General features: G+C 65.2%; 1 protein-coding gene across 7 annotated transcripts in view; it reads left to right on the plus strand.

Moving 5' to 3' along the window:
- The window catches only part of FOXP4 (forkhead box P4), a 73,482-nt gene extending 48,415 nt beyond the window's left edge, over positions 1–25,067 (plus strand). For 5 of the 7 annotated variants that reach the window (XM_064498185.1, XM_064498184.1, XM_064498187.1 and 2 more), the window contains 14 exons: positions 3,398–3,520; positions 4,806–4,892; positions 9,844–9,991; positions 10,339–10,543; positions 10,707–10,811; positions 12,911–12,998; positions 14,835–14,930; positions 15,031–15,232; positions 15,361–15,437; positions 15,644–15,745; positions 19,642–19,763; positions 20,128–20,194; positions 20,292–20,458; positions 20,592–25,067. In XM_064498185.1, coding sequence (XP_064354255.1) covers positions 3,398–3,520; positions 4,806–4,892; positions 9,844–9,991; positions 10,339–10,543; positions 10,707–10,811; positions 12,911–12,998; positions 14,835–14,930; positions 15,031–15,232; positions 15,361–15,437; positions 15,644–15,745; positions 19,642–19,763; positions 20,128–20,194; positions 20,292–20,458; positions 20,592–20,736 — 1,734 coding nt within the window. In that variant the 3' untranslated portion in view covers positions 20,737–25,067. The remainder of the gene's footprint in view (positions 1–3,397; positions 3,521–4,805; positions 4,893–9,843; positions 9,992–10,338; positions 10,544–10,706; positions 10,812–12,910; positions 12,999–14,834; positions 14,931–15,030; positions 15,233–15,360; positions 15,438–15,643; positions 15,746–19,641; positions 19,764–20,127; positions 20,195–20,291; positions 20,459–20,591) is intronic. The other 2 variants (XM_064498186.1, XM_064498188.1) reach the window with 1 other exon arrangement.
- The last annotated feature ends 245 nt before the right edge of the window (positions 25,068–25,312 follow it).

Raw genomic sequence — 25,312 nt, forward strand, 5'->3', positions numbered from 1 at the left:
GTGGTGAAAGCCGCGGGATGGGCGAGCGGATCGGGGGAGCCCGGCGCCGTGGGTGGCCCGTCCTCCGCCCCGCTCCGGGTTTTGCCCGCGGGTCCGAGCCCCCTCCCTCGGCTTGGGGCCAGTCCCGGGCTCGCAGCGGTGCTGGCGCTGCCTGCCCCGGCCCGTTTAAGGCTCTTGCGGGTGGCCGGAGCCAGCTAAGTGGGGCGGGGGGGGGGGGGGATTTGCACTCGTTTTTGTGGGTCTCGAAGGGGGATGCTCGCTCTGCTCCACCTGGAGCCCCGGCGGGAGGGAGCGTGGTCCTGGCACGTGGATGGATGGAGCCGGGCTGCCGCCTGCCCTGGCGCGGGAGTCGGGAGTGTGGTTTTAGGTGTGGACCTGGAAACGCCGCAGGAGGAGCCGTTCTTCCCCGTAAGCGCTCCGGCGCGCTGCCCCGGCCTCCCCCGGGACTGCGGCCGGCTCCTCTGGAAGTCACTGCGAGTGAGTAACGGTGCGTGTTCGAGCTGCAGGTCAGTGCAGGGATGCTTCGGTGCTGAGCGAGCCACAGGCTTTCTCACGTGCCGCAGGGGAGCACCCGGTCTGGCCGAGCGCGTGGAGCCCGGCAGTGGCGTCCCGCATTGCTTCCCGAGGGCAGGATGCCCCGGAGGCAGAGCAGGCAGCTCCGCGGGTCTCCTCGGTCGGTCGGCAAGTTTGGGAATCCCGTCTCCTCCCTGGAGCGGCCCGACGTCATATTCTCCCAGGCAGAGGGGACGGCGCGTTCCCCAAAACCTGGTTCCCGTTAGGAAAAGAAAAAAAGAAAAAAACCCAGCATCGCTCCGCAGCCCTGCTGTGTTACGCCCGGCCAAATCCTGTTTCGCTCAGCCGGCTTTGGCAGAGCTGCTCCGCGCTTACACCGAGCGCCGAGTTTCCCCTTTAATACCCGCTCGTTTCCCCCCGCCGCCTGCTCCTCCACCCCCTCCCGCCACTCCGTTCTCGGGCGCGGAGGGATTACAACCAAGACAGCCTGGAAAATCACCCCCTCGAGATTCGGTTCGCAAATCAGAGATAGAGCGTCAAGGCTTTTTGTTCGACAGCCAAAGCTGTTAGTAAGCAGTTTTGCGGGGTGGCAGGAGGCCAAGGAGTGAGTCAAGCCCCGCTCCGGCTCGCTCTCCGGCAGATGCCAGCTCATGACACGCGGCGCGGGCCGTGCTCGGAGAGGAGCAGCCCGCGGTCCCGGCCGCCGGCGACAGACCTAGGTCGTGGCCAGGGAGGATGCTGGAGAGCTAATTTGCAGAGCGGGGAGGAAAAGAATAATTTAGGAAGTCCCAGGCCTCGTGGAAGCAGCGGGGCTGGGGCATCCCGAGCAGCTGCCGGTGCAGCGTGAGCTGTGCAAGTCTCCGAGGGCTCCGTAGGGCCCCTCGTGCATTGGGACAGGGCTTTTTTTTTTGCATTTTTGGGTCCGGTGCCGGGTGCCGTACAAAGCGCCAGCGTGCAAGAAAACCCTCCAGCTGTTTTGCAGACACGACGGCACGGTGCGTGCTGAGGCCGGGTTGCGGCGAGCGCGTCGGGGCGGCTCGTGCAGAGGCCCCGGGGGCCGGTTCGCCCCCTCTCCCCCGCAGCAGACCGGCTGTCGCCAGGTGCCCGCGGGCCGGGACGTTTCCGCGGGGATCCTTTTTTGCAGGCGAGCAGCTGTCGTGGCCGCCACGGCCCAGCAGAGGCAGCTGGACCCGTAACCGGAGCCGGGCTGGGAAAGGGCCGCGCCGCGCCGGGTGCAAACGTGCCGGCCGGGGCAGCGGCAGCGGTGCAGCCCGGCATCGTGCTCGGCATCGCACTCGGCACCGCACTCGGCACCGGCACCTCCGCCGCCCCCCGAGGAGCCGCCACCATTTCCCCGTGTCAGCTCGGCGTCGTAGCGCGCGCGCGGGAGAAAGCCATTTAATGCAGACAAAGGTTGTATGAAAATATAATTCTGCTTTTGTTAGCAGCCATCAAACTCTAAAAAGCGTCGCTTTTGTTTTCTTGTAACGTTGTGAAAACCTCGTGTCGGATCGAGAGCTGGGGCCCTCTCAACTAATCGCCTCTCCTTTGTGTTTTTAGATTATAGGGGCAATTAGTGTTGTCAAAACCTCTGGCAATTCTCTTTGCTCTTGACAGGGTGTCAGTCCGCTGGGCGAGAAATGGAAGGTGTTATAACTCTCCGGTAATTAGAGTGCCTCCGATTTGAAAATGCCAGCGAACGCGTATGGGCGGCCGTGCGTGGGGGCGGGGAGGCGCCCGGGCTGCGGGGATGCAGATGAGCAATTAATTAGGGGCTCTCATTCCCCGCACGTCGCCGGCTGAGGAATCGGCAAAGGGGAATGAGCGGGATGCTCGGCGCCCGGGCACGGACCCGCTCGCACCCTCATGAGCCGTCCCAGATGTTGCCCGCGCGCCCGGCACAGCTGGGCTCTTTGCAGCTTCGTGCCCTGCAAACGGCAGCGTCCTCGCGGACCCGCCGCTGCGGCCGGCAGACCTGTCGGAGTCAGAGGCGCCCCAGAGCGAGCCTCGGGTGCGAAGGCGCCGCAATTAATAAATAACTCTGACGAGGAGGTAGCTGGGGGGGATCGCCGGCGACAAACGAGACTCGGCCCGCTTGCGACACCTCCCTCCAGCAAAATGCCTGAGCAAACAGATAAGCCTCTGCAGCCGCCCTTGAAGGTCAGGGCCCCGCGGCGCGCTCGGGCAGCCGCGATGGTCGGTGGCGGCCGCGCGGGAATCCTCTCCCTTCTCCTCCTGGGGGGCCCTCGGGATGGAGGCAGCCGCGGAGGTCGGCAGGTCCAAATGGAGAATTTGGGCGTGGCCTGGGCGTCGCGGGGTAGGAGGGGGTCTGGTACCCGGGCTCCTGTTCGGGCTCAGCTGGATGAGGATGAGCCGGTTGCTTCATTGCTCCGAGGTCCCGAGACCCTTGCGTGAAGCCGTGCACTTTGCATCCGCACTGATGCACGGGGCAGCACGTTGGCGATGCCGGCGAGGCTTGACGAGCGGGTGACGGGCTGGCTGCGGCACCTTCCTCGAGCCGGGGCGGTTGGCGGAGCTGCGGCTCGCTCGGCCCCTGCCTTTGCGGCCAGGGAGGGAGCAGGCTGCAACGACCCTGGGCTCCTGCTCCGGGCCGGCTGAAGCCACCTGCTTCCCACGGGAAAGGGAGCATCCAGGGAGGGGCCGGGGGAGCCTTGGAAAGAGCCGGGCTGCTGCTCCGGCCTCCAAGCAGGGCCGCGGAGGAGGGTGACGAGGGAGCTCGTGGAGCCGGGGGTCAGCGAGGCGTCTGCCTCCCTCGCCCCACCTGCAAAGACCTTGGCGGTGCCGCCAGCTCTCCCCCCGGGCCGGTGGCGGGTGCGGGACCGCGGCCCGCGGCACCCGCGTGACGTGTCGCTGCTCCCCGCAGGTGCCCGTCTCCGTGGCCATGATGTCCCCGCAGATGATCACGCCGCAGCAGATGCAGCAGATCCTCTCTCCGCCGCAGCTCCAGGCCCTCCTGCAGCAGCAGCAGGCCATCATGCTGCAGCAGGTAAAGCCGCCGCCGCCCCGGCCGTCTCCGCGTGCGGGTGCGCATCCCGGCCCGGGCGCCCGGCTTCGCTTCTCGCGGCTCAGCTCCGCTTTCCAGAAGGCTCCGTCGGGAGGAAAAGGAGCGGGGAGGGAGCAAAAAGGGAGGAGAGGGAAAAGAACAAACCCCAAACTCCGAAACAAAACAGGCCTGCTTGGGTAAACACCTCCCGCGGCGGGAGCGAGGGAAGGAGAAGTCCCGCGAGCATCCTCCCCACCCTTCCTGCTGCCTCCAGTACCTGTTTACTCCAAACACCGATAAGGAGTCAAGGTTGGCCCCGGGGAGAGAACAAAGGGTAAACACTGCCCTGGGTGGGTCCTGCCGAGCCTCTCCGGAGCCGGATAGAGAAACACGTTTGACTGCAAATTAAACAACGCAGGCCGGAATAGCTCGCATTCTCCACCGGGAGAAAACCAAACATCACACCTCTCACCCCTGACCCAATGTTCCCGCGGCCGCGCTCCGCCGCGGCGCAGGGACCCAGCTCTGAGTGGCTTTCGGGTAAACACCGAGGCTTTCCAAACCTGTCCGCCGGCAGAAACAGCAAAGTTGCTGCTGTCAGCGCTGTCAGCCCGAGCTGATAAAGGCTTCCCGGCATCCACAGGGGCAATCCGGCGGGGCCGGCGTCTCCGGAGGCGGCGGGAGGCCGGGGGCCCCGCTGGCCGCCCCCCGCCCCCAGCCCCCTCCCGCGCGGCACATCCATCACCGACAGTTTACTTAGCGGCCGGGGCCGGGCGAGGGCTGGCGTCGCCCCGGCAGGTCCCGGCGCTGCCTCCGGTGGCCTGGGACCGTCCTTGGGGGAGCTCGGAGCCGAGCCACCCGCGGGGCTGGGGCTGCTACCGTCCGCTTTGCCGCAAAGTGGGATCAAGGTCCCCGTGCCCCCCGGGGCTCCCCAGCCCTGCAGCTGGCCCCTGACGCGAGGTCCGGGGAGCCGGTGATCATTAAAAACGAGCAGCAGGTTCGGGGCTGTTTTGTTCTGCAATTCCCTTTTTAATGTACTGCGGGGATCCGGAGCCCTTAGGCACCTCTAGGAGCACGTTCCCAGGTTTTGCTCCGCAACCGTAAAGGCTTCGGGGAGATGCTTTTCCTCTCGACTCGAAGCCAAGGGTCTCCCGGGATCCCGGGCTCCCGGAGCTGGCGCGGCTCCTAGCACGAGGCTGCGGCAAAGCCGGGACCCGGGGTGACGCTCGGCAGCGAGAGCCGAGCCGGGCGCTTCTGCTGCTGACCTGGCCTGCTTCCTCCTTCCCAGCTGCAGGAATATTACAAGAAGCAACAGGAGCAGCTTCACCTGCAGCTGTTGACACAGCAGCAAGCCGGAAAGCAGCAGCCCAAAGAGGTGAGCTCACCCCGGCGCTCCGGGGCGGCCGCGGCCGCGAGCGGATCTGGCTCCCCATGAAAGGGGGCCGGGGCTGAACAAGCGCGTGGGAGTCCCGGCACCCCGGGAGCGGGCCGGCAGCCAGCGGGGGGGTTTGGGGGGCAGGAGGATAGGGGCGTGCTGGGGGGGGCTCCCACCGTCGCCCTGGCAGGGGATCTGGCACATGTGCTGAGCTGCAGAGTTCCCAGCGCCGCATCCGGAAACCACGCGCGGCGGGTGGGAAGCGGTGAAGTCAGGTGTGAGATGGTTGGGATCGGTGCGAGTGCCGGCAGGGTCAGGCCTCCGCAGTGGTTCAGGAAGATGGAAAAAACCCTTTGCCCTCACTGCAAACGGGCCGTCCTTAAGGAAAGGCCCTTTGGGGCAGAGCGGGGGATTCCCAGAGCTGCCGGGCACAGCGTCCTGCTCTGGCTCACGCAGCAGCGCCCCGGACAGCCCCAAATGAGGCTTTTTGCACCCGGAAAAGCGGTTCCAACAGGACCGAAGCACTGTGCAAAATCCCACCGGGTCCAGGAAAAGGTGTTTCCAGGGGGAGATGCTCGGGCAGGGGCTGGCGTCAGCCCGCCGCGGGGAGGCTGGTGGTGGTTTCCCAGGACAGACCCTTTGCTGGGGAGGTAATTACGTGAGTACAGAAGCATTAACACTGGTGCGATTACATCAATCTCATATAACCGCATTTACACAACAGATTTTACTGTCGTTCCTCGTAGTGACAGACTCCTAGGTGTCGCGGCTGTCTCGGCAAACGCTTCCCCGTGGCCCAGTGTCCACGGCGGCTTGGGTCAGCCCGGGCTCACAGCAGGGAAGGGGCAGCAGCCAGGCATCACCCTTCACTCCCTTTATTTTTTTATATATATATAAAAAAGCCGGCACCCTCTCGAGCCTTCAGTAGACTTTGCCCCAGGCTTTCGTTGCGGGACGTCGCCGTGTTTACCCAGAGCGCGGGGTCAGGCGTTATCGGGGCCATCTCCGGGAGCCGGAGTAGCTGCGTGCGCTCGAGGCGCTGGGGAGGCATAAATCTGAGCTTCCTCGAGGACTTCCCCCTTGGCCGCGGATATGTTGTATTGCAGCGCCCGGCTCTGATATCATTAAGCTCTAACAAAGGGCTTTCTTAGCGTGCTCCCGGTTTAAAAAGTGCATATTAACTTTTAATGAAATGCTACGGAGGAAACGAGAAAGTGATCCCGAAGGAGGCCTTTGCCGCTCGGCGGGGGCGGAAGGGAGGTCGGCGCTGAACGCGGGTGCGTGTCCGGCGCCGGCGTTGCTGCAGCCCGGCCCGGAAACCCGCTCACTCGCGGGGCGTTGCACGGGAGGCTTTGCGCTTGCCAGCGCGGCGCTTCCCGAAGAGCGGCTCCCGTGGCGTTTCCCCTCGTGTGCACGGCTCCGGGTCGCCCGGAAGCGAACCGCAGGAGCCCCGTCGGAGGGTCGGCACTGGTGGGCTGCAAATGCATGGCCAGCGCGGGCTGCGTCCGCCTGCTCCGGCCGGCCCAATGAGGTGGCCTCTGCCGGCCAGCGATACGTGTCTGCCGGGACCGGTGATGCCATCATCTCCCCCAGCGGAGCCGGGAATAGCTGGAGCGTCTCGGATGCTGCCGCGGAGCCGTTCCCGGCCGGCGGCGGCTCCTTCGCGGAAATCCACGGCAGCGTTTGCAAACGGTTCGGAGGAGGCGCGTCGGAGCGGCGGCGAGCGGGCGCCGAGGGGGACGGGCAGGTGGGCAGCGCCGCGGGGTGCAGCGCCGGGGCGGGCGCCGCTCGGCCCCCCGGAGACCCCCCGAGGGGAAGGGCAGGAAAAGCGGGAGCAAGGAGGATGGAAGCGCGTCGGAAGCCCGTGCTGGAGCGCGTCCTGTCCAAGAGGATGCAGGGACGGGCTTTGTATACATCCCGGCGAGGAGCCGCGCGCCCGCAGGAGGGGGTGGCCGGCTGCCACCCGGCAGCGATGCCGTGCAGCCCTGCCTAGAGGCTTTTGCTTTATTTTGCAAGGGTGAAACGCTGGCAAAGCAAAGCCTGGCCGGTCCCGTGTGCCGGCAAAGGAGGGAACTCGGTTGCCGACGGGCTCGCTCGGACGCTATGGCCTGCCCTCACCCTCGCGGTGAGCTGCTCCCGGCTGCTCGTCCTTCTCCAGGCCGGCTGCCGGGAGCGGCGCCGGGACGGGACGGTGCTGCTGCGCGTGGGCTCCCTTTGTGCTTGCAATTCCTCCTCCTCCTCCTCCTCCTCCTCCTCCTCCTCCTCCTCCTCCTCCCCCCCCCGGCGGCCGTGGCCCCGCGTCCGGCGGGGCCGGGGAGGGGGGCAGCGCGCGGGGCCCTGCCTGGCGAGCAACCTCGGCGTCAGCTTAATGAACTGCTCCTGTCAGTCCGGAGTGTCACGCCGAAACTCCTCTTGATGTGCTCATAAATCAAAGTGACGGCGCCTCTTACCCCGGTAGCTGCACCCAGTCATCTGCGGCTAATGTAAACAGAGCGCAGACAAAATGCGTTAAGGGACCGACCCCCCCTCGCCGGGGAAGGGGCCCGTGGGGGGGCGCGGGGGCCGAATGTGGGATCCGACCCCAACGAGCAGCGCTCCCCCCGTGGGAGAGGATCGGTAATGACTTTCTTTGTGTTTTAAGATTTGTGTCTGCGCGCAGATAAGCTCCATGCTTGGTCGGCTCTGCCCGCGCGCCGAGGTGTCCGGAGGAGCCCGGGCTGGGAGCTGCGGGAAGCTCCGTCCCGGTGCCTCTGCTCCCCTCCCGCGGGTGCCGGAGGGAGGAGCGGGGTGCAATGGGGACCGTGGCTGGCAGCATCGGGCCCCGTGCACATGCGTCTGCCAATGCATCTCGTGGCTAAAGAGCGAGGAAGAGCGCAGGGCTTTCTTCTTCTCCGCACAGAAATAGCTTTGACTCCTGCCTTTATCCTCAAGCGTCCGAGGTCCAAGGCTTGGGAGAGGGCAGGGAGGATCCGGCCCTGGAGGTGGCTCTCCCGGGGCAGTGCTGCGGTGGCTGCGAGGCGGATAAGGTGGGCAGGGGCCAGTGCATCCCTCTGAGGCTGAGAAACTGGATTTAAATGCTCTCTGTGCCCTAGAGAGGACCCAAATCGTGCCTTATGCTGCAGAGCGCAGCGACTTTGCCGGGCAGCGCCTGGAGTCTGTTCTCATCCTCCAGTCCACAAACTGGGGCTGAGGGAGGAAGGAGGGAGCGAGAGCATCGATGGCATCTGCGGAAGATACCCCTGTCCCCCGCTGACCGTGTGCTCGCCGAGCGCTGGGTCACGCTGCTTTGGGTTGTGAGTCCGTGTGCAAATCCCAAAATAAGCTGGGTTTATCAGGGAGAGTCTTGTGTTCCTTGTGGAGCGGAGTCAGAACTAGGCCTGGAGACGCCCGGTGCGAGCGGGCCAGCGTGCCGGGAGCTGGGATCCCCACAGCCCCGTGCACCAGACTGGCACCTCGGAGCCTGAATCCCCTCCATGCTCCCACCAAACCAGGAGAAAGAAGGACATTCCCCTCTGCAGAGCTTTTGCACTCGGATTCAGAATGCAAACTTGGAAAATACTTCTCCTGGGGCCGAGCGATGGGACTGCAAAGTCCCTGTCCCTGGGAGAGGCTTGCGTGCAGCGGGGGCTTGCTGTAAGGGCGAGACGTGTTAGCGTGAACTTGCCTGATCCGCTCAGCAAAGGCGAAGCCTGAGGGGAGGCTTCGCTTCTCCGGAGAAGGGCCCTGCCTTGTTTCTCCCTCACGTTAACGAGAAACTGAAATTGGAGAAAATAGCCGCTGCTGGGGAAGGTGGGAGCGCAGCTTCGCCCGCTCCCACCGCCCGCCCGGCTCCTCGCGCCCTGCAAACCGCGTCTGAGCAAACACGGGGGTTCAAGGGGTTACGGAGGCGGCTGCCCCGCTAATGAGAGCGGGCAGCCCCGGGGCAGCTCCCCTCGCGCGGCCCGCTCGGATTAGCAGCTGCCTTTCCCCATCCCTAATTGAATTCTCTCCCCTTCAGTTAATTCTCATGGATTTCTCGGGGCCTCCCCAGAGATCGGTCCTGCCTAACGAGTTTAGGGCCGGTTATGCCGGTCGCGGCGCAGCCGGCTCCGGGGAAGGCTGGCAGAGCATCCTACCCGGGCGCGGGCTCGCGGGGCGACGCCGGTCCCAGGGGGGTGGGTGGGCGCTGCCGAGCGCGCGGGGGGACCGGGGTGCTCGCGTGGGGCGGCGATCGGGGAGAAATGCAGAGGCAGCCGGTGGGAGTTGCGGCCCAGGATGCCACGGGGACGCATGTGCGGGGGGCAATGGGATCCCCCCATCCGAGGGAACCGGCTGTCCTTAGGCCGGGGGCATCCCAGGGCGTGATTTCCATGAGATGTCCCCGTAGTGCCAGGGACCGTCTGCAGACAAGGTCCCGGTTGCTCCAGGCTGCAGAAGCTGCCCATAACCGCGGATGGTTGTTTTCTGCCCTCCTCACCCGAGAAGGGGCTCGCGGGAGTCATTTTGGGCCATTAAGGGCTGTTTCTCAGCTGGTGCAAGGCTGTTGCACATGCAGACGGCGAAAAGAGCTCCGCTGGGCGCGGGAGCCCCCTTTGCATTCAGGGTGGTGGGCGCTGTGCCGCGCTCCGGGATGCTCCATGTGCCTCGGAGCCTCCCGGCGCCGGAGCCCGCGGGAGTCGCGGTCTCGCGGCTGGAGCTCGAGCTCTGCGCTCTGAGCCAGCACCCGGCTCCGCTCGCGCCTTCTCTTCCCTTTTCTTTTTTTTTTCCTCTTTTCCTCCCTTGCTTCCCCTCCTCTTCCGATAGATCAAAGCCTGTGTCTGGCGCGGCCACGAGCCGAGCAGGCACCGAGGCCTGGCGTGGAGGCGTGCGGCTGCCGCGCGCGACGCCGGGCCCCTGCCTTCCCCGCGCGGCTCCTGCCGCCACGTCGCGAATAACAACGGTGTCTTGATTTCTCCCCTCCGTCTCGCGGCAGCCGCTGGGGAACAAGCAGCTGGCCTTCCAGCAGCAGCTCCTGCAGATGCAGCAGCTCCAGCAGCAGCACCTGCTCAACCTGCAGCGGCAGGGGCTGGTGAGCCTGCAGCCGGGCCAGGGCACCGTGCCGCTGCCGAGCCTCCCGCAAGGTAAGGCAGGGGGTTGGCGGCTGCAGCCGCTCTCCGGAGCAGTCGCTGCCGCCAGGGGCTCCTAAAATAGCAAGGCTGGTAATTCCTCCTAGGAACAGCCTGGCTGCGTTTTTAAGGCGCGCTGCTAAAGTTTGGGGCCCGCGGTGCTGCTGCCCGCGGCTCCCGGGCGGGTGGGAAGGATGCGGGGACGGCGGGGCGAGGGTCTCCTCTCCAAGGGGAGGGAGAGGCGGGTGCCAGCGGGATGCTCCGCTCCGGGGAGCCGGAGGCGGCTGCGGGCTGCGGCGGGTGGTCCGTGCCGGCCGCCCCGGGCTGCGCTCCCCGCTCACCGCTCGCCCCCCTCGCCGCAGCCGTGTGCCCCTCGGACCTGCAGCAGCTCTGGAAGGAGGTCACGGCCACGCAGCCCGTCGAGGACGGCATCAAGCAAGAGGGCCTCGACCTCACCACCAACACCTCCAACTCTACCTCGTTCTCGGCCGCCAAGGTCTCGCCTCCCATCTCCCATCACTCCCTGCCCAACGGGCAGAGCGCCATGCACACGCCGCGGAGGGACAGGTAGAGCCGCGCCGGGCCCCGGCGCTTTCGTTTTCCCCCCTGCAGAGGAAGGGCCGTCTCGGATGCGCGCTCGCGGGCTGGCAGCGGGCTGCGGCGGGAGCCGGAGGGTGCAGGCGCGGAAAACCTCGCCGCGCCGCTGACCGTCCCGTCCGCTCCCTCGCAGCTCTTCCCACGAAGACGCCCCCGGCTCCCACCCGCTCTACGGCCACGGGGAGTGCAAGTGGCCCGGCTGCGAAACCCTCTGCGAGGACCTGGGGCAGTTCGTCAAGTAAGTGCCCGCCCGGAGCCGGACGGGGCTGCGGGGAAGCGGGGCAATGGCGAGGAGGAGGAGGAGGAGGAGGAGGAGGAAGAGGCGGCGGGCGCGCGGGGGAGCGAGCGCGGGGAGAGGAGGAGACAGATGGCAGCGCGGCAGCCCGCTGACACCGCTCGTGGGCTCTGGCGCTGACTGATTAACTCCGCTGTCTGCGAGCCCTCCGCTAGCGTCAGGGTCAAACAAATTGTTTTCACGCTTCGTCAGAGGTTTACTTAATTAGTTCATTTGCAATTAGATCTCTTTGTAGCTGGGATTTTTAGCAAAGACATCAGAAGGAACTGACGGGCTTTCTTTTCTTTCCCGGTTTTCCCCCCGCCTCGCTTTCCGCGCGGCTGCTGGGGAAGTCGGGGCTGAGACGCGCCGGGTGCCACGCACTCGGGTCTGCCACCGGCAGCCTTCATCCTCGGCAGCCTTCATCCTCCGCAGCGGCGAAGGGCAGAGCCGGCAGTCGCGGGTGCAGGACAGGCTGGGGCTGTAGGAGCGGGTTTATCCCGCAGGAAAAGCCGGGCTGGGAGAGCCAGGCGTTGCTGGCGCTGCTGCAGCAGGCCCGGCTGGGGAGGAGGAGGAGGAGGAGGTACCGAAGGGAGGGTTGCGAGGCCGGGGGAGCGTTGCCTAGTGGCTATCAAACGCACTAATGAGTCAGGCTCCTGCATCTCCTTTCTCTGCCTCTGACTCACGGGGTGAACCCAGATAAGGCATCTCCTCCGGGCTCCCCGGGCACGTTTGCATGGCACGGGGCGGACGAGCAAGCTGGGATTTGGAAACCGGAGCTGGGTCGTGGTGCCAACAGAGCGCTGCTGTGCCGGTCCCGGCTTGAGGGTCTCGACGCCCGCGTGCAGACCTCGGTCCTGCTCCCCCCTTAAAATCCCCTGGTGCATCCCCGACACGCGGCTCTGGGCGCCAGGAGAGCGTAAAACAAACTTTCCCACTCCCACCCTCGCCTGGGAGCGCTTGTGAGATGTTTCTGCCCCCTCTGCGAGCGCGGTGCCTGTCTGGGTGTGGGAGGGGTGGCCAGGAGCTTGCGGCTCCGAAACGCCGTGCCCGGCTGCGGCGGGGACCTCGGTGCCCGGCTGCGGCGGGGGCCTCGCTTTGCGTGCCAGCGGCAGCAGCTGCGAGCGGGCTGCGGGGCCCTGCAGCAGGTTGGAAACCTCGGAGGAGGAGGAAGCCGTCTGAGCACTGATTTATAAAAGCCTGCGAGGGTCCACGCGAGGCGTCTCTTTTCCCGCAGCATCGCATCTCTCAGTAGTGTTTTTTCTCGGAGGAAGGGCCGTGCCTTCGCTCCTGCCGGCAGCCGCCGGGCGGCTCGCGCAGAGGCAGGCTTGGCAGCTCCTCCCGGTTACCTAACTTGTTTTTGCAAGTCGGGGCTGGAAGTTTCCCACAAACAGGCTGGCTGGGGAGCCTCCCGGTGTCTTCCGCACCCGGAGCCAGGGTGGATGTTCTTTGGACAACTCCTGGGATGTCTCTGCAAAAGCATCTCGGTCCTGGTCCTGCTGGGGAGCGGAGAGCATCCGGAGGCGCCCAGGCGGCTGCCGTTCCCACCCCGCTCCCGTGCTGGGTTTCCCTGCCGGGCGGAGGCGTTGCCTTTGCCCTCAAGGAATCCAGCTTCATCAGGTGCCAGGCTGAGAACTTGCAAACAACATGCACGTGTGGTTTGGTGCCGGTGACTCCCCCGGGCACGCTTGCACAGTGTGCTGGCGGGGCCGTATGCTGCCCTGCTGCCTTTCCAGGATCCCCCTTTCCACCCCCGGCTCCGGCAGCTGACCGCAACGCAGGCCAGGGCAGCGCCCGCTGGCCCGACGGCGCTTTGCATCCGGCCCCGTGCTCGGATTAGGAGCTGGGAGATGGTCAGGACGTGGCCGCCGGCGTCGCGGGCCGTTCAGCTCGCCTCCGCGGGGCAGCGGGTGGTTGAGCGCGGGGGAGGTTGAGCGCGTGCCTCAGTTTCCCGGGGTCGGAGCGCTTGGGGCAGCGGGAGGGCGGCTGCGGCGTCGCTGCGAGTCGGGCTGGTGCCAGGCTTCTGGCGCGTCCCGGCGTGAAACCCGCTCTCTCCTCCGCAGACACCTCAACACGGAGCACGCGCTCGATGACCGGAGCACGGCCCAGTGTCGAGTCCAGATGCAGGTGGTTCAGCAGCTGGAAATACAGGTAGGTGCAACCGGAGCCTCGAAGGACGCGGGGTTAGGAAGCAGCATCCTCTCCGACCCCGCGCGCCGTCGGCTTTGCCTTGGCTGCCCTCCGCGAGAGGGGCGTCGCGAGGACGGGGAGCGCTAGCAGGACAGACGGACAGGCGGTGGTCCCATGTGGATAAGGCTCGTTTTAGGCATCCTGCTCAAATGGTGGCACCGCCAACTCCGCAGGGATCAAGGATTTAGGGACCCGCAGGACCCTCAAAGTGCTTCTCCCCCCGACACCGGCATCCCAGCAGAGTCACGGCCAGGTTGCAGGAGGGGTCGAGCAGTTGCTCCTGCCTGGAGCATCCCAAACGCTGCCTGCGGGCCTGGAGATGGCTTGGAGATGGCCTGGAGATGGCCCAGCCCCGTGACCCGCGCAGTCCACGCGTGTGCTGTGCCCGAGCGTGGCGGCACGCTGCAGGACGCGCGCCTTGTGCCCCCGCTCCGATGCGAAGCCCCCCTTGGGCTGCAGCGGGGGGAGAGCCGCCGACCGCCAGCTCTTTGGAAATGAGGCCACTTATTTAGGTGACTAAGTACAGCCTTTGGAGTCTGACTTTGAGTTCCTATTTTTGGAAATCTCGTTCTTTAAATAGTGCCTTTCCCACCGTCTCCATAGCATAATGTGGTTAATCGAGAAGGGAGGAGGAGAAACCGGGATGAAACAGAGGTTTTCGCTTGGGCTTTGGAAGCCGTCGGAGACCGAGGGGGTGACGATGGGCGCCGCGGGGGGAGAGGGTCTCGGCGGGACGGTCAGGGGCTGCGAGCGCTGAGCCCTGTCCGGGGTCTCCAGGCGAGGGTGCTCGGTGGATCAGGGGTATTTTTATTTTTGGCTCCCCTCCTGGATGTCTCTGCCTGCCCTTCCCAGGCAGAGCGAGAGGCGTCCGTGCCCGCGCGGATCATCGCGGGGCAGCCGGGCTGCGGGCAGCGCCTGGCCATGATACGGCACTGGCAGCTGCCGGCGGGAGTTAAAATCCCGGGATAAAGCCCGAGGGGGTGCGCGGGAAGCCACCAGCCCCCCCATCCCTCCCTCCCCGCGCCGGGAGATTGTAAAGCCGCCTGAGTCAAACCGTGTGATTGCAGCCCGTTCCCGAGCAGTTGCTAAAGCGAAAGGTTGAAAGCAATTACTGGGGCTTAAAGAGGGAGGGAGGGGAAGGGGAAAAGAAAAAAAAACCTGAAGGGCCGGCAGAAAGCGCGCGCGCGGCGAGGAGAACCTGCCACCAGCGCTGCCAATTATAAAGTTTTCAGCGCGGAGCTCCCGCTGCGCCGGCGGAGAGCGTCGGCATCACGAGGGGAGACCTGTCAGCTCTAATGAGCGCCGCGGCGGCGCGAAAGCATCGCGGCGGCTCTAAACTCGCAGCAAACTCGGTGCCGGCTCCTGCCGTTAACCCCTTCGTCGCCGTGCCGGGGCGCGGGGCGGTGTGCCGGGGGGCGGCGTGCCGGGGGGCGGGTGCCCCCGCGCTTGAGGGGCCGCGGCGGCAAGGGAAGGTGACGGGAGGAGAGCTGGTGTCAGCTCCCATCGCCCGCGCCGGGCTCAACGTCTCCCCTGGTGCCACAGTGGATATTTCACCCTTCTGCGCACTCGGGGGGATAAACGCGCCGGGTGGGGACGCAATTAAAGCGATGTCGTGCGTCCCGGTGGATGGATGGATGGACGGATGGACGGACAGATGGATGGATGGACGGATGGATGGATGCATGGATGCATGGACGGACAGATGGACGCATGCATGGACCAACCACCCCGGTTGGTCTCTGCGGGTGCCTCCTGGCAGCACCTAACCGCCCCTCTTCTGCTTCCCCCCTCCCGCAGCTGGCAAAAGAAAGCGAGCGTCTCCAAGCCATGATGGCCCACCTTCACATGCGCCCGTCCGAGCCGAAGCCGTTCAGCCAGCCTGTAAGCGCTCATGTGCGTTCGCCTCCCCCTCCTCGCGCGGCTCCTCCGCTCCTCCCCTTTGGGCACCTGCCCCCGGTGCCGGGTCCCAGCCGCCCTCCGCTTCTCCCTGCAGCTGAACCTGGTCTCCAGTGCCACCCTCTCCAAGAGCACTTCCGACACCTTCCCCGACGGCTTACCTCATCCCCCCACCTCCGCCACCGCCCCCATCACCCCCCTGCGGCAGGGCCCCTCCGTCATCAGCTCTTCCACTTTACACAACGTGGGGCCCATCCGCAGGAGAAACTCGGAGAAGTTCTGCACCCCGATATCTTCAGGTGAGCCCGTCCTCCTCCTCCTCCTCCTCCTCCTCCTCCTCCTCCTCCTCCTCCTCCTCCTCCTCCTCCTGCGTTGCCGGGTCCTGGAGCGCTCGCCTCCATCTCCCACCCCTCCTCTCCCCCCGCAGAACTTGCACAGAATCACGAGTTTTACAAAAACGCGGACGTGCGGCCGCCCTTCACGTACGCCTCGCTCATCCGGCAGGTGAGTCGTCCCCCCGGCGCGGGGTCGAGTCCTCGCCCGGCCGCGGGGGCCACGGGCAGAGCTGCCCCCTCCCCGCTGCCCACGTGGCAGGAGGCAGGAGCAGCCCCGGGGCCGGCTGAGCCCGAGCTGCTGCAGCTCCCGCGGCTCCGGCCGACAAGCCTGGGCTTCCCACGCAACCCTCCCTCTTCCCCGCTCCGATTTCCCAGGCCATCCTCGAGACCCCGGACAGGCAGCTAACGTTGAACGAGATCTACAACTGGTTCACGCGGATGTTCGCCTACTTCAGGAGGAACACAGCCACCTGGAAGGTAACGCCCGCCCCGCGCGGGGCTGCGGCGAGCAGCCGTGCCCAGGGACCGGCCCGCTGCCTGCCCGGGCTGGCCGTCCCGGGAAACACTCCCGTGTCCGGAGTGACCCCGTGCTCGGGGCAGTCTTGGTTCAGATGTTTCACCTTCCCCTTAGGAGACTTCCCGTCTCCTGGGGTTGGTTCCTCCAGCTGGTGCCACCTGGCTTTGCTTTCCCAGCCCTGTCCTGAGCAGAGCTCCGGCGGGCGCAGGAGGTGGTTTTGCAGATAAATCCAAACGTTTTGCTCCCAACGTGCGTCTCCGGCTTCCAGGGAGGTTCGGTCTCGTGCGGGGCCGCTGGGGCTGGTCTGGGCAGTGGGATGCAGCCCGGCCCACAAAGGCTGTGCCGTAAAAACCAGCACCTTCCTGCAGTCCGGAGCTGGGGTGGGAGCAGAGCCTGCGCGGCTCAGCTCCAGGAGAAGGGTAAAGGGAAAAGTGAGACGCTCAGAATAGAAAATAAGGTTAATGATAACCTGGGGGCTGGTGTCTCTGCACAGCAAGTTGCAGCTACCTCCGCCGAGCCGTGAAGCGCTGGGGCTGGGCTGGGGAGCTGCGCGGCTCGGGCTTCTCCTGCACCGTGTCGCACAGCAACAGGGACGCGTTCGTACCGCGGGGGACCGGGGAGGTCGGGGGCCCCTCTTGGCTTTCCAGGTCCTTTTTGCCGTTCTTTGGAGACCTGGCGGGGTGATGGAGAGTGAAAGCTGCTGTTCAGCACCTCCTGCCTTAGCGCAGGGTGTTGGGGATGTGTCTGTTGCTGAGGACCCGCTCTGGACACGTTGTCCAGCTTTCTAGGGACAGCGTGTGCAGGAGACGTTTCTGTTCTCATTTATTTAGAAATTACCAAATCTGAGAGAAGTGAAAAAACACCCCACCTCTCAGATGAAAGGGATAGCTGTGAAAGGAGGAGTTATTGCCCCGACCGGGAAGGGTTTATTTATTGTTTCCTGCTGCATGTGTTTGCTAAGATGCAGCTTCCTTCAGCTCGGGATAGCGTGAGGCCAGGTGAAGAAGGAGAAAGTGCAAGTTTAGAGCTTAGAAGCAAAAAAAGAAAGAAAAAAACACCTAGAATAAGCAAGATGCAAGAGGGACTGGTGTGTTTTGGAGGGGTTAGGAGGGAACTGATTATGCCGGAGCCCAGCATTGCTCCTAAAGCCTGGAGCTGATCCAAGCAGGAGTTTGGCTCTCTCCAGCAAACTGGGGGTGTTTCGGATGCCGGGTGCCATGGGCCCCGGCGTCCCCGCTGCCACGAGTCCCCTTGCTCCATCCCGGCATCTCCCCGGCGGTCCCGCGCGGCGTGCCGGGGATGGCGCGAGCGGGAAGGAGGCTGCGGCATCGGCGCGGGCGGTTTTGGGGCCTCGGCGCGGCCCTGCGTCGGTCTGGAGTCCCCCTCACGGCGCGCGGGCAGTATTGCAAGCGGCGGCACGCCGGGAGCGTCGCCCGTCCCGGGGCTCCCGGCCACCTTCTCGGAGCAGGACGGGAGCAGGGAGCCCTGCCCCGCTCCGTGCCTCAGTTTCCCCGTCTGCAGAATGGAGTAACCACTGGTGAAAATGCTTTTTTCCTTTCCTTTTTATTAGCCAAAAGGAATAAATATTTTGGGGTTTTTTTCTTCTTTGTGGCTAAGCCACATCCCCGACCGCTGAGATTGCACGTGCCGCCGCTGCATCAGAGCGGGGCTTCCCCCGGCCCTTTAATCTCCCTTTTTGCCACTTTTTGTTTTTTCCTGTTCAGAAGCACCGCGAGGAGGTTGAAAGCAGTGGGTGGGGGTGATTCCCCTTCAACTTTCTGTGGTCAAGGCCAGGCTTTTTTAGAAGGTGAGGGGGGATATGTAGGAAAAACCAGTGTGTTTCTGCTCTGGCTTCTCTGCCCCCCCCGTAGCTCAGCAGCCCCGCGGCGTGGGCCGGGCCGCAGCGACCCCCGGCACGGCGGGGCCGGGGGCAGCAAGCAAACATCATTAGAGAAGACAAAGATGAGAAGCAAACAGAGCCGCCGCGTCGGGCGCTGAACAAATACTCTCTCGAAATATAAAAGCCGCCTGGAAAGGAGGCAGGAGGCCGCCCCGAGCCGGGCGGCAGGGCTCCCGGGCTGGGCTATCTCGCCCCACGGCTCCTCCGCGGGCCGGCACGTCTCGGTGCCGGTACGAGCCACGGTGCCCAGGCCTTTCCCTCCTTCCTCGCACGCTTGGCAGCGGGGAGACGCTGCGGGAGGCAGCAGCGGCTGATGTGGCCCGGTAAAAGCCCAGCAGCGAGAGAGGGACCCCGGGCACGCGGTGGTGCATCGAGGGCATCACCCGGGTCGGCTCCTGGCCCGCGCGGTCCCCGTGCAACCCGCCGGCATTCGTGGCTCCCCGTGTACCCCGTGCGACCAAAAATCAGCTTAAACAGCCCCGATTTTGCCTGAACCTCTTTGCACAGAGAAGGGCAAAGTCACGGGAGCCTTTTGCAGAGTTTCCCGCGGTCGGGCCCGGCGCTCGCCCAGCACGCAGCACAACCCGGCAGGCGCAGGGGCACGGCCGTGCCAGGGGACGGACGGGGAACTGGGGAAAGAGCCGAGCGTTGTTTGTTTTTACCCCTAAATTAAAAAAAGGGACGGGGGGGCAGTCCAATTTGATGAGTTTCCGGGAACTCTAGCGCTTTCCAGCACGGGGGTTCAGTCCTTGTGTCTCCTTTCGCCTTGTTGTGCTGTCCGGGTCCTTTGTTTATACAGCCCCCGTTCGACCTTTTAAATTGCTGTTAATGTTTTAGCGTAACGAATTAGTCTCTCATCACGAATCAGGACTCGAAATAAAAAAAAAAAGCTGAAAAAACCCCCCCTCCGAGGCCAACTTCCTGAAATTGGGGTCATTCTCATTTGCAAGGCAGAGAATCTGAGAACCTTAATGCAAGGAAATTTATTCAAAGGCAGAGCCCCGGCGTGATTAGGCCCTTTGTAATTATAGCTCGGAGAGATTCCACTCCAGCCTCCTGCCTCCCTCATGGATTAGCAAGTGAGTCGGAAAAATACACAGGATTTAATTAGAGGCAAATTAAAATTGGTAATGAAATAGGGGCAGTAGCAAATGGCAGGGAGTTGGAAGGGGAAAAGGGAGCCGGTATCTCTCGGGGCTGCGCTGTCTGCCTACGTGTGCGTCTCTTTATTTTACATTTAGAAATGTAAAGATGGTCGACGTAAAGAAGAAAGGGAGGGAATGGACCAAAAAGGGAGGGGGGAAGGAAGAAAGAAGGGAAGAAACAGTTAGCTGGCTTTACCAGCGTCTCCAAGCGAGCCGCGGCGGGGACGGCGCCTCTGCTCCCGGCTCTTTCCCGACACGGCTTGTCCCTGCTCCCGCTCGGTCCCCGTCTCCTGCTGCTGCGCCCGAGCTCTGACCGGGTGCTCGGTTTGCAGCTTGCCATCGTGGCGGGGGGATGGCTGCTGGGCTCGTCCCTGGCTCCCTTGCTGTGCAAACCCTGCCGCGCCGTGCAAACCCTGCTGTGCCGTGCAAACCCTGCCGCGCAGACCCGCTCCCTTGGCCGTGGGCAGACGCCTTGGCCATCGGGGACCTGCCATCGGCCACGGCTTGTGGAAGTGGGCAACTGGCTGCCGGGCTCCGTGCTGGTCCCAAGCTGCTCTGCATTGCCCCGTGCAGCAGCGTGTCTTGGAGCCCCGCAGCCCCCGGGGACGGTCTGCATTGGGGGCGATGCACGGGCTGGGCTGGGCTTGGTGGTTGCCACCTCGGTGACCATCAGGTCCCGACAACCCACTGGAAATGGCAGCCGCGAGTGCCCTGCGGGGCTGCAGCGCCGGTCCCCGTCCCTGCCGCTTCGCCGATGGGACGGCGGCGCCGGGGCCGCGCCGCTGCAGCTGGCCGCCCGCTCTGCCCGCAGAACGCCGTGCGCCACAACCTGAGCCTGCACAAGTGCTTCGTGCGCGTGGAGAACGTCAAGGGCGCCGTCTGGACCGTCGACGAGCACGAGTACCAAAAGCGAAGGCCACCAAAGATGACCGGGTAGGTCCTCCGCTCCCGCTGGGGCAAAGCCGTGGTCGTGTCCATGCAGCCGGCCTGGCCCTCCGGCTGCTGCCGGGAGCCCACCTGGATCCAAGTGTGACCACCAGCAGCCCCCTTCTTCCATGCCCGTGGCCCAGGCACCTGCAGTCCCCCCGGTGCTCCTCCATCCTCAAATTTCCCTGGTGCTCCCCGCTCCTCATGTGCCTTTTCCCCCTCCCGTGCACCGCGGCGGGGCAGAGCCCGGGCCAGGGAAGGGCGATGGGGAAGCAGCCAGGTGGCTGCATCCCGTGCTCCGTCTGCTGCTTCCCAGCCCGGGGACCTCAGGCGCCCAGGTGCACGCCTCTCTGCTCCCTCTCTCCCGCAGGAGTCCGACTTTGGTCAAAAACATGATCTCGGGACTCGGTTACGGAGCACTTAACGCCAGTTACCAGGTAAGGATGCCGCGCGGCACTCGCCTGTGTCATCCCCGCGGTGCGGCTCCGGCCGTCCCCGGGCCACCCCGCGAGCCGTGACCCGTCCCCGCCGCAGGCCGCCCTGGCGGAGAGCAGCTTCCCGCTGCTGAACAGCCCCACCATGATCAACCCGAGCTCGGCCGGCGGCGTGCTGCACGTGGGCCACGACGACGTGAGCAGCACCGTGGAGCAGGTGAACAGCAACGGCAGCAGCAGCCCGCGGCTCTCCCCGCAGCAGTACAGGTGAGCCGGGGCGCGTTTGCGGGGTTGGGGCCGCCCGCACCAGCTCGCCGAGGCCGAAGGCTTTCCGTTGCACGCGGTGCCTTGGCGGAGCATCTCCCGGGGCTCTGAAGCCCGGCTCCCTTCCCTCCCGCAGCCATCCCGTGCACGTGAAGGAGGAGCCGGCCGAGGCCGAAGACGACAGCAGGCCCGTCTCCCTCATGGCCACCACCAACCAGAATGTGACGATTGCCGACGACAGGGACCTGGAGGAGGAGCTGCCGGTGGAAGACTTGTCCTAAGGACGCCTTCCTCCTCCCCGAGGGGCAAGCGCTTCCCCCCCGCTGGGGACGGAGCCGCGGCTCCCGCCTCCTCAAGGTGACCTTCGGCGTTAACCTCTTCTTAAAGGCACTTCCACAAAGCAGAAGGGTTTCCTTGGCACAACCTGTTGCGGACGGCACGTCCCTGCTCCCTCCCGCTGCCCCGTGCCGCGTCCCCGTCCCGGCGACTGACAGATTCCCGCAACGGGGGACGCGCAGAGATGCAAAAGCCCCAGAGCTGAACTCTTTCTCCCCCTGCTCCCTCGGGTAGTAACTGGTGAACGAGGATGGTAGGTCGTTTCTGTCTGAAGTTGTCCCTCCTTCCTTCCCGGTGTCCCCGGCTCCGGCACGCGAGGAAGGCGCCTGCGGCCCGGCTCGGCCGGCAGCACCGCGGTGGGTCTCGGGCCCCGGGCCGGGCACTGCTCTGCTCGGGAAGATGCAGCTCCAGGATCCCCCGCGCCGCCCGGATGCCCCTGGGGGAAGGTGGTGCAGGAGCCCCCCGGCACGTCTCCTTCCCGAGGGGGTTTTGCACTAGGAGGAACCTCCAACCCTTCCCGCGCGCCGCCTCCCACCCGCTGGACGGCAGCTTTGGGGAAAAAACAGCAGAAACGGGGCGAGAGCTCGGCCGGGCTCCTCCGCCATGCAGCCGGGCGGCGGGAGCATCCGCGGGAGCATCCGTGGGAGCCCACACTGCCGCCTCTCCCGCCGCGTCGCCGGACCGCTTGGAGACCAGAAGAGCCAACCCGTGTTTGCCATCGTCCCTGGGGCCCCCGGCGGCATCGAGGCGGTGACGGCTGGACGCCAGCAGCGCGGGCACGAGCCCTGCTGTGTCCTCGCCATCGGAAGCGGAGGGGGCGACGGCTTTGCCGCCCCGTCCCATACTGTGAAGCGCCGGGAGGGCGGCGCGGGGCAGCGGAGGGCGGTGCGGCGGCCCGAGGGTTCGGGGAAAGGCTCCGGCGCCCGGTTCCTCCGCTGCCATTTCCGAAGCCGTGGAAAGATCTCGGGGGCGAGTGCCGCGCGCGGTGGGCACGTCCCCTGAGCCGTCCCCACGCGGTCCCCGAGCGCCGCTTCGGCGTTGCAGCGATGCCGTTGGCGGGGGCCCGCGCTGCCCCGTCGCTCCCCAAGCAATACGTGCGTGTTGCGGCCGCCGTGGTCCGAGCTCTCCGTTCCCTCTGTTTTATTTCCCTTTTTTGTGTGCGTGCGTCCGGGTGGGAAGATACCAAAAGATGTCTAGAGACAGACGGTCCGTAGTTCGGGTGAACCGGTGGTATTAATGCCAAAAAGAAACGTTAATAATAACGAGAACGGCACAACCAAACACCCCTCTTCTCCCTGCTCTTCTCTTGCCTCCCTGGCGGTTTTCACGGGCCGTTTCCAACCCCAAAAAGCCGTCGGAGCCCCGAAACCGCCCGGCAAACGGCGCGAACCCGCCGGGCTGCGGCAGCTCCCGCGGCCGCCGGCGCAGCCCTCGCTAGGTGTCTCCACCGGGCCCCGTTGCTCCCCGGCCGGCGCCTGCGCATCCCGCGCGCGCCGCGGCAGGGAGGGCTGCCTTGCTGGCCGGCCCCCCCTCCGCTTTTTGGGGCCGTTTCCAGCGCTTCCCTGCCCTTTCCCGTGCCGGGGGTGGGGGGGGAGCAAGCGCCACCCTGCTGCCGCCACCCACAGCCTGCCCCAAAATCGGCTTTCCCGGTACCAAAGACCCTTCTTAGGCCAGAGGCGTAAACCAAATCCGTTTAGACCCACGTGTGTGCGATGCTTTATTTTGTGCAGCCCCCCGACCCCCCCGGTCGCCACCAGCCAAAGAGCGAGCGAGGCAGGAGGCTGCGGGTTTTTCCCCCCTCGCTTTGTTTCCTTTTATTTTTCTTTCCAGCGTCTTGATTTTTTTTTAAGTTATTGTTTGAAACAAGTTTACAGCTGCCGTTTGTACGCGTTGGCGGAGGCGGGCGCTGCCGCTCGCTGCCCTACGTGGCCGAAGGGGCGTGGGGCGGAGGGGGGCCGGGGGCTGGGGTTGCCGGCGCTGCGTGTTTCGGGGGGACACGGTGCACCCCGGGGCGTTGCAAGCGGGGCAGGACCAGCATCGCTGCCGGGGGTGCTGGGACGGGCCCTGCACCCCTGCTGCTCCCCGGGGGCCCTTGGGCGGCAAAGAAAGGCGAAACCCAGCCCGCGCACATCCCGTCCCGTCCCGACCCTGCGCCGGGGCTCTGCCGGCTCCGCCAGCAGCTGCCTGCGATTCCCCAGCACTTCATCAAGGAGGGAGGAGAAGTCATCTGTTAGCGGCCGGGCAGCCAGGCGTCAGCCTTCTGCTACCGAGTTGTTCAAAACCTCAGATGAATTGTGCGCCTCCGCCTCGCGCATCCCTCCGGTGCCTCGCGCATCCCTCCGGTGCCTCGCGCATCCCTCCGGTGCGGGCGTGCGGGGCGGGCAGGCTCCCAGCCGCCGAGTTTTCCCCCTCCGCAGCCATCTCCCAGCACCAGCTTCCCTTTATTTGGGTGCATTTGCTGTGGTTTGCGGGGACCGCGTCTCCCCGAAGGGTGCCAAGCGCATCTCTCCCGGCAGCAGCCCGGAGAGGGGCTGGCTCGGGCCGTTACTGGTGTCGCCAGCTTTTCCCCTGTGCAGCCAGACATGCACCAGCAAGGCCGGTGTCACGGGGACGCTGGTGGCATTGCACGGGCCCGGGGGGCCCCCGCAGCACCGCAGAGCCCTTGCTGCTCCCTGCCTCCGTCTGCAGCCGAAAGCGGCTCGCTGACGCCCAGCGCCACGGGAATTTCCCCGGTGCCCCTTCCCCGCGCTCGCCGGGCTGTGAGCCCCAAAAAAGCAGCCCCTCCGAGCCCCTTGCCTTGCCTCCCCCGCGCTCCCCGAGCTTGTGTTCAGCAGCGGTACGGCCCCCCCATTGCATCGCATCAGGTTGGGCAAAGCCAGCGGGGCCGGGACGCGGCTCCCCCCCCCTCCCCGGGGTTATTTTTCGGGCTTTTGCAGAGGTACGGAGACCCCCCAACCCCCCTGCTCTCCGGGGCGGTGCTGAGCCCCGTCCCGCAGCCCCGTGCTCCCACGCCTCGCTAGCCGCCATCCTGGCTCAGAAGAGCACCCTATATATATATTATATATATAAAATAAATATATAAATATAAAGGAGGGTTTTTTGTTCTTTTTTAACACGTGGGCAGTCACGGCTCCGAGCTGTCCCCTCGCCCCCCTTCCCCGGCCGCTCCCCGGTGCGATACTCAGGGGTAAACCCGCTTCAGCCTCTCCCCCTCCGGCCCGGGCCGCGGTCGCGGGGCTGCGTCGGCGCCGGGTCCAGCGCCCGGGGGGGTCTTTGCTGCCGGTTTTGCATCGGGGGCAATCCTGCGTCCGTTACCTCAAACGCGCCCGGCGAGGGGGCGAGGGCCAGGGGGAAGGACCAAACACAGCGTGCGGCAGAATTGTACGTCTGTATATATGGAGATATATATATACTGGTTTCAAACCCCCCAACGCGAGTTGTTCTTCTGGGAGCCTTTCGGCCTCGCTCCCTGTTGCTTTTCCCCCTCGCGGCATCGCTGCGAGCGGGGTCCCGGGAAGCGCAGGGCACCTCTGTGAGTGCAGGCGTTTTTCTGGTATCTCTCATGGATGTCCTGAAGGAATCGCTCAGTTTTCCGCATTGTCCTGTTTTTTGTTTTTCCCCCCTTTTCGATGACGAGGAGGAGGTTCTTGCAAAAGAGCTGGTATCGGCAGAGCCGGGGCCGGGCAGCGGTGCCGGGCGGGAGCGGGGTCCCGGGCAGAGCTGCCGGGGGGAGCAGCAGCCGGAAAGGAATTGAATTAAACCAAAGGGTTTCTTTGCTTTGTTTACACGACCGTCCAGTGTCGCCGGTTACGAGAAAGTTCCTATATCTAGGTTTTTGTCCTGGAAGTTAGAGACGGGCCAGGCTTGGGGGGGGTCACGTCCCGGCCCCGGCACGAGGGCAGCACGAGCCGCCGAAAGCCGCGCGCTGCCCCGGATCGCCGGCGGGTCCCTTCCCGGGGGAGCGGGGGCAGGAGCTGGCCGCCACTTTTTATTTTCCCCCCTTTCTTTTTCCCCCTCTCGTTTTATTCCCCCCTCGGTGGCGGCCGGGGCGCGAGGAGGCTGGAGGCTGGTGCGGGCGGCGAGGCCGACGTGCCCCGGCTCTGCCACCGCCGCGGCCCGCGCGCCGTGTAAAGGAGATAGCGTTGCTGTGTATTTGTACTCTGACCTTCCGTGTGTCTGCTTTGGCAGACGGTAAACCCTTGTACAGTAGGTCTAGCTGCATGTAATCTGTATGGACAATGGCATTATAAAATGCAATAAAATAAATTACCTATCACGCTGCTGTGCTGGCTGTTCTTACGGTTGAGAAATCCTGTATTTTCAGTCCTCCCAGGCTCCGCAGCCCCGAGGGAGCCGTGTTCCCTGGTCGTCCAGGGGAGGAGAAGCGGCTTGCTCTGGTCGCTCAGCGTCGGGGCGGCTTTAGGGTTATGCTGCACCTTGTAATTGAGGTCCCTTCCTGGGCCGGAAAGCTGGTTCCTCCCAGCACCGCCAGACGCGCCTGGGAGAGCAGCTAAAGTACCT

The sequence above is a fragment of the Dromaius novaehollandiae genome, chromosome 27 (genome assembly GCF_036370855.1).
Source record: "Dromaius novaehollandiae isolate bDroNov1 chromosome 27, bDroNov1.hap1, whole genome shotgun sequence".
Taxonomy (NCBI): Eukaryota; Metazoa; Chordata; class Aves; order Casuariiformes; family Dromaiidae; genus Dromaius; species Dromaius novaehollandiae.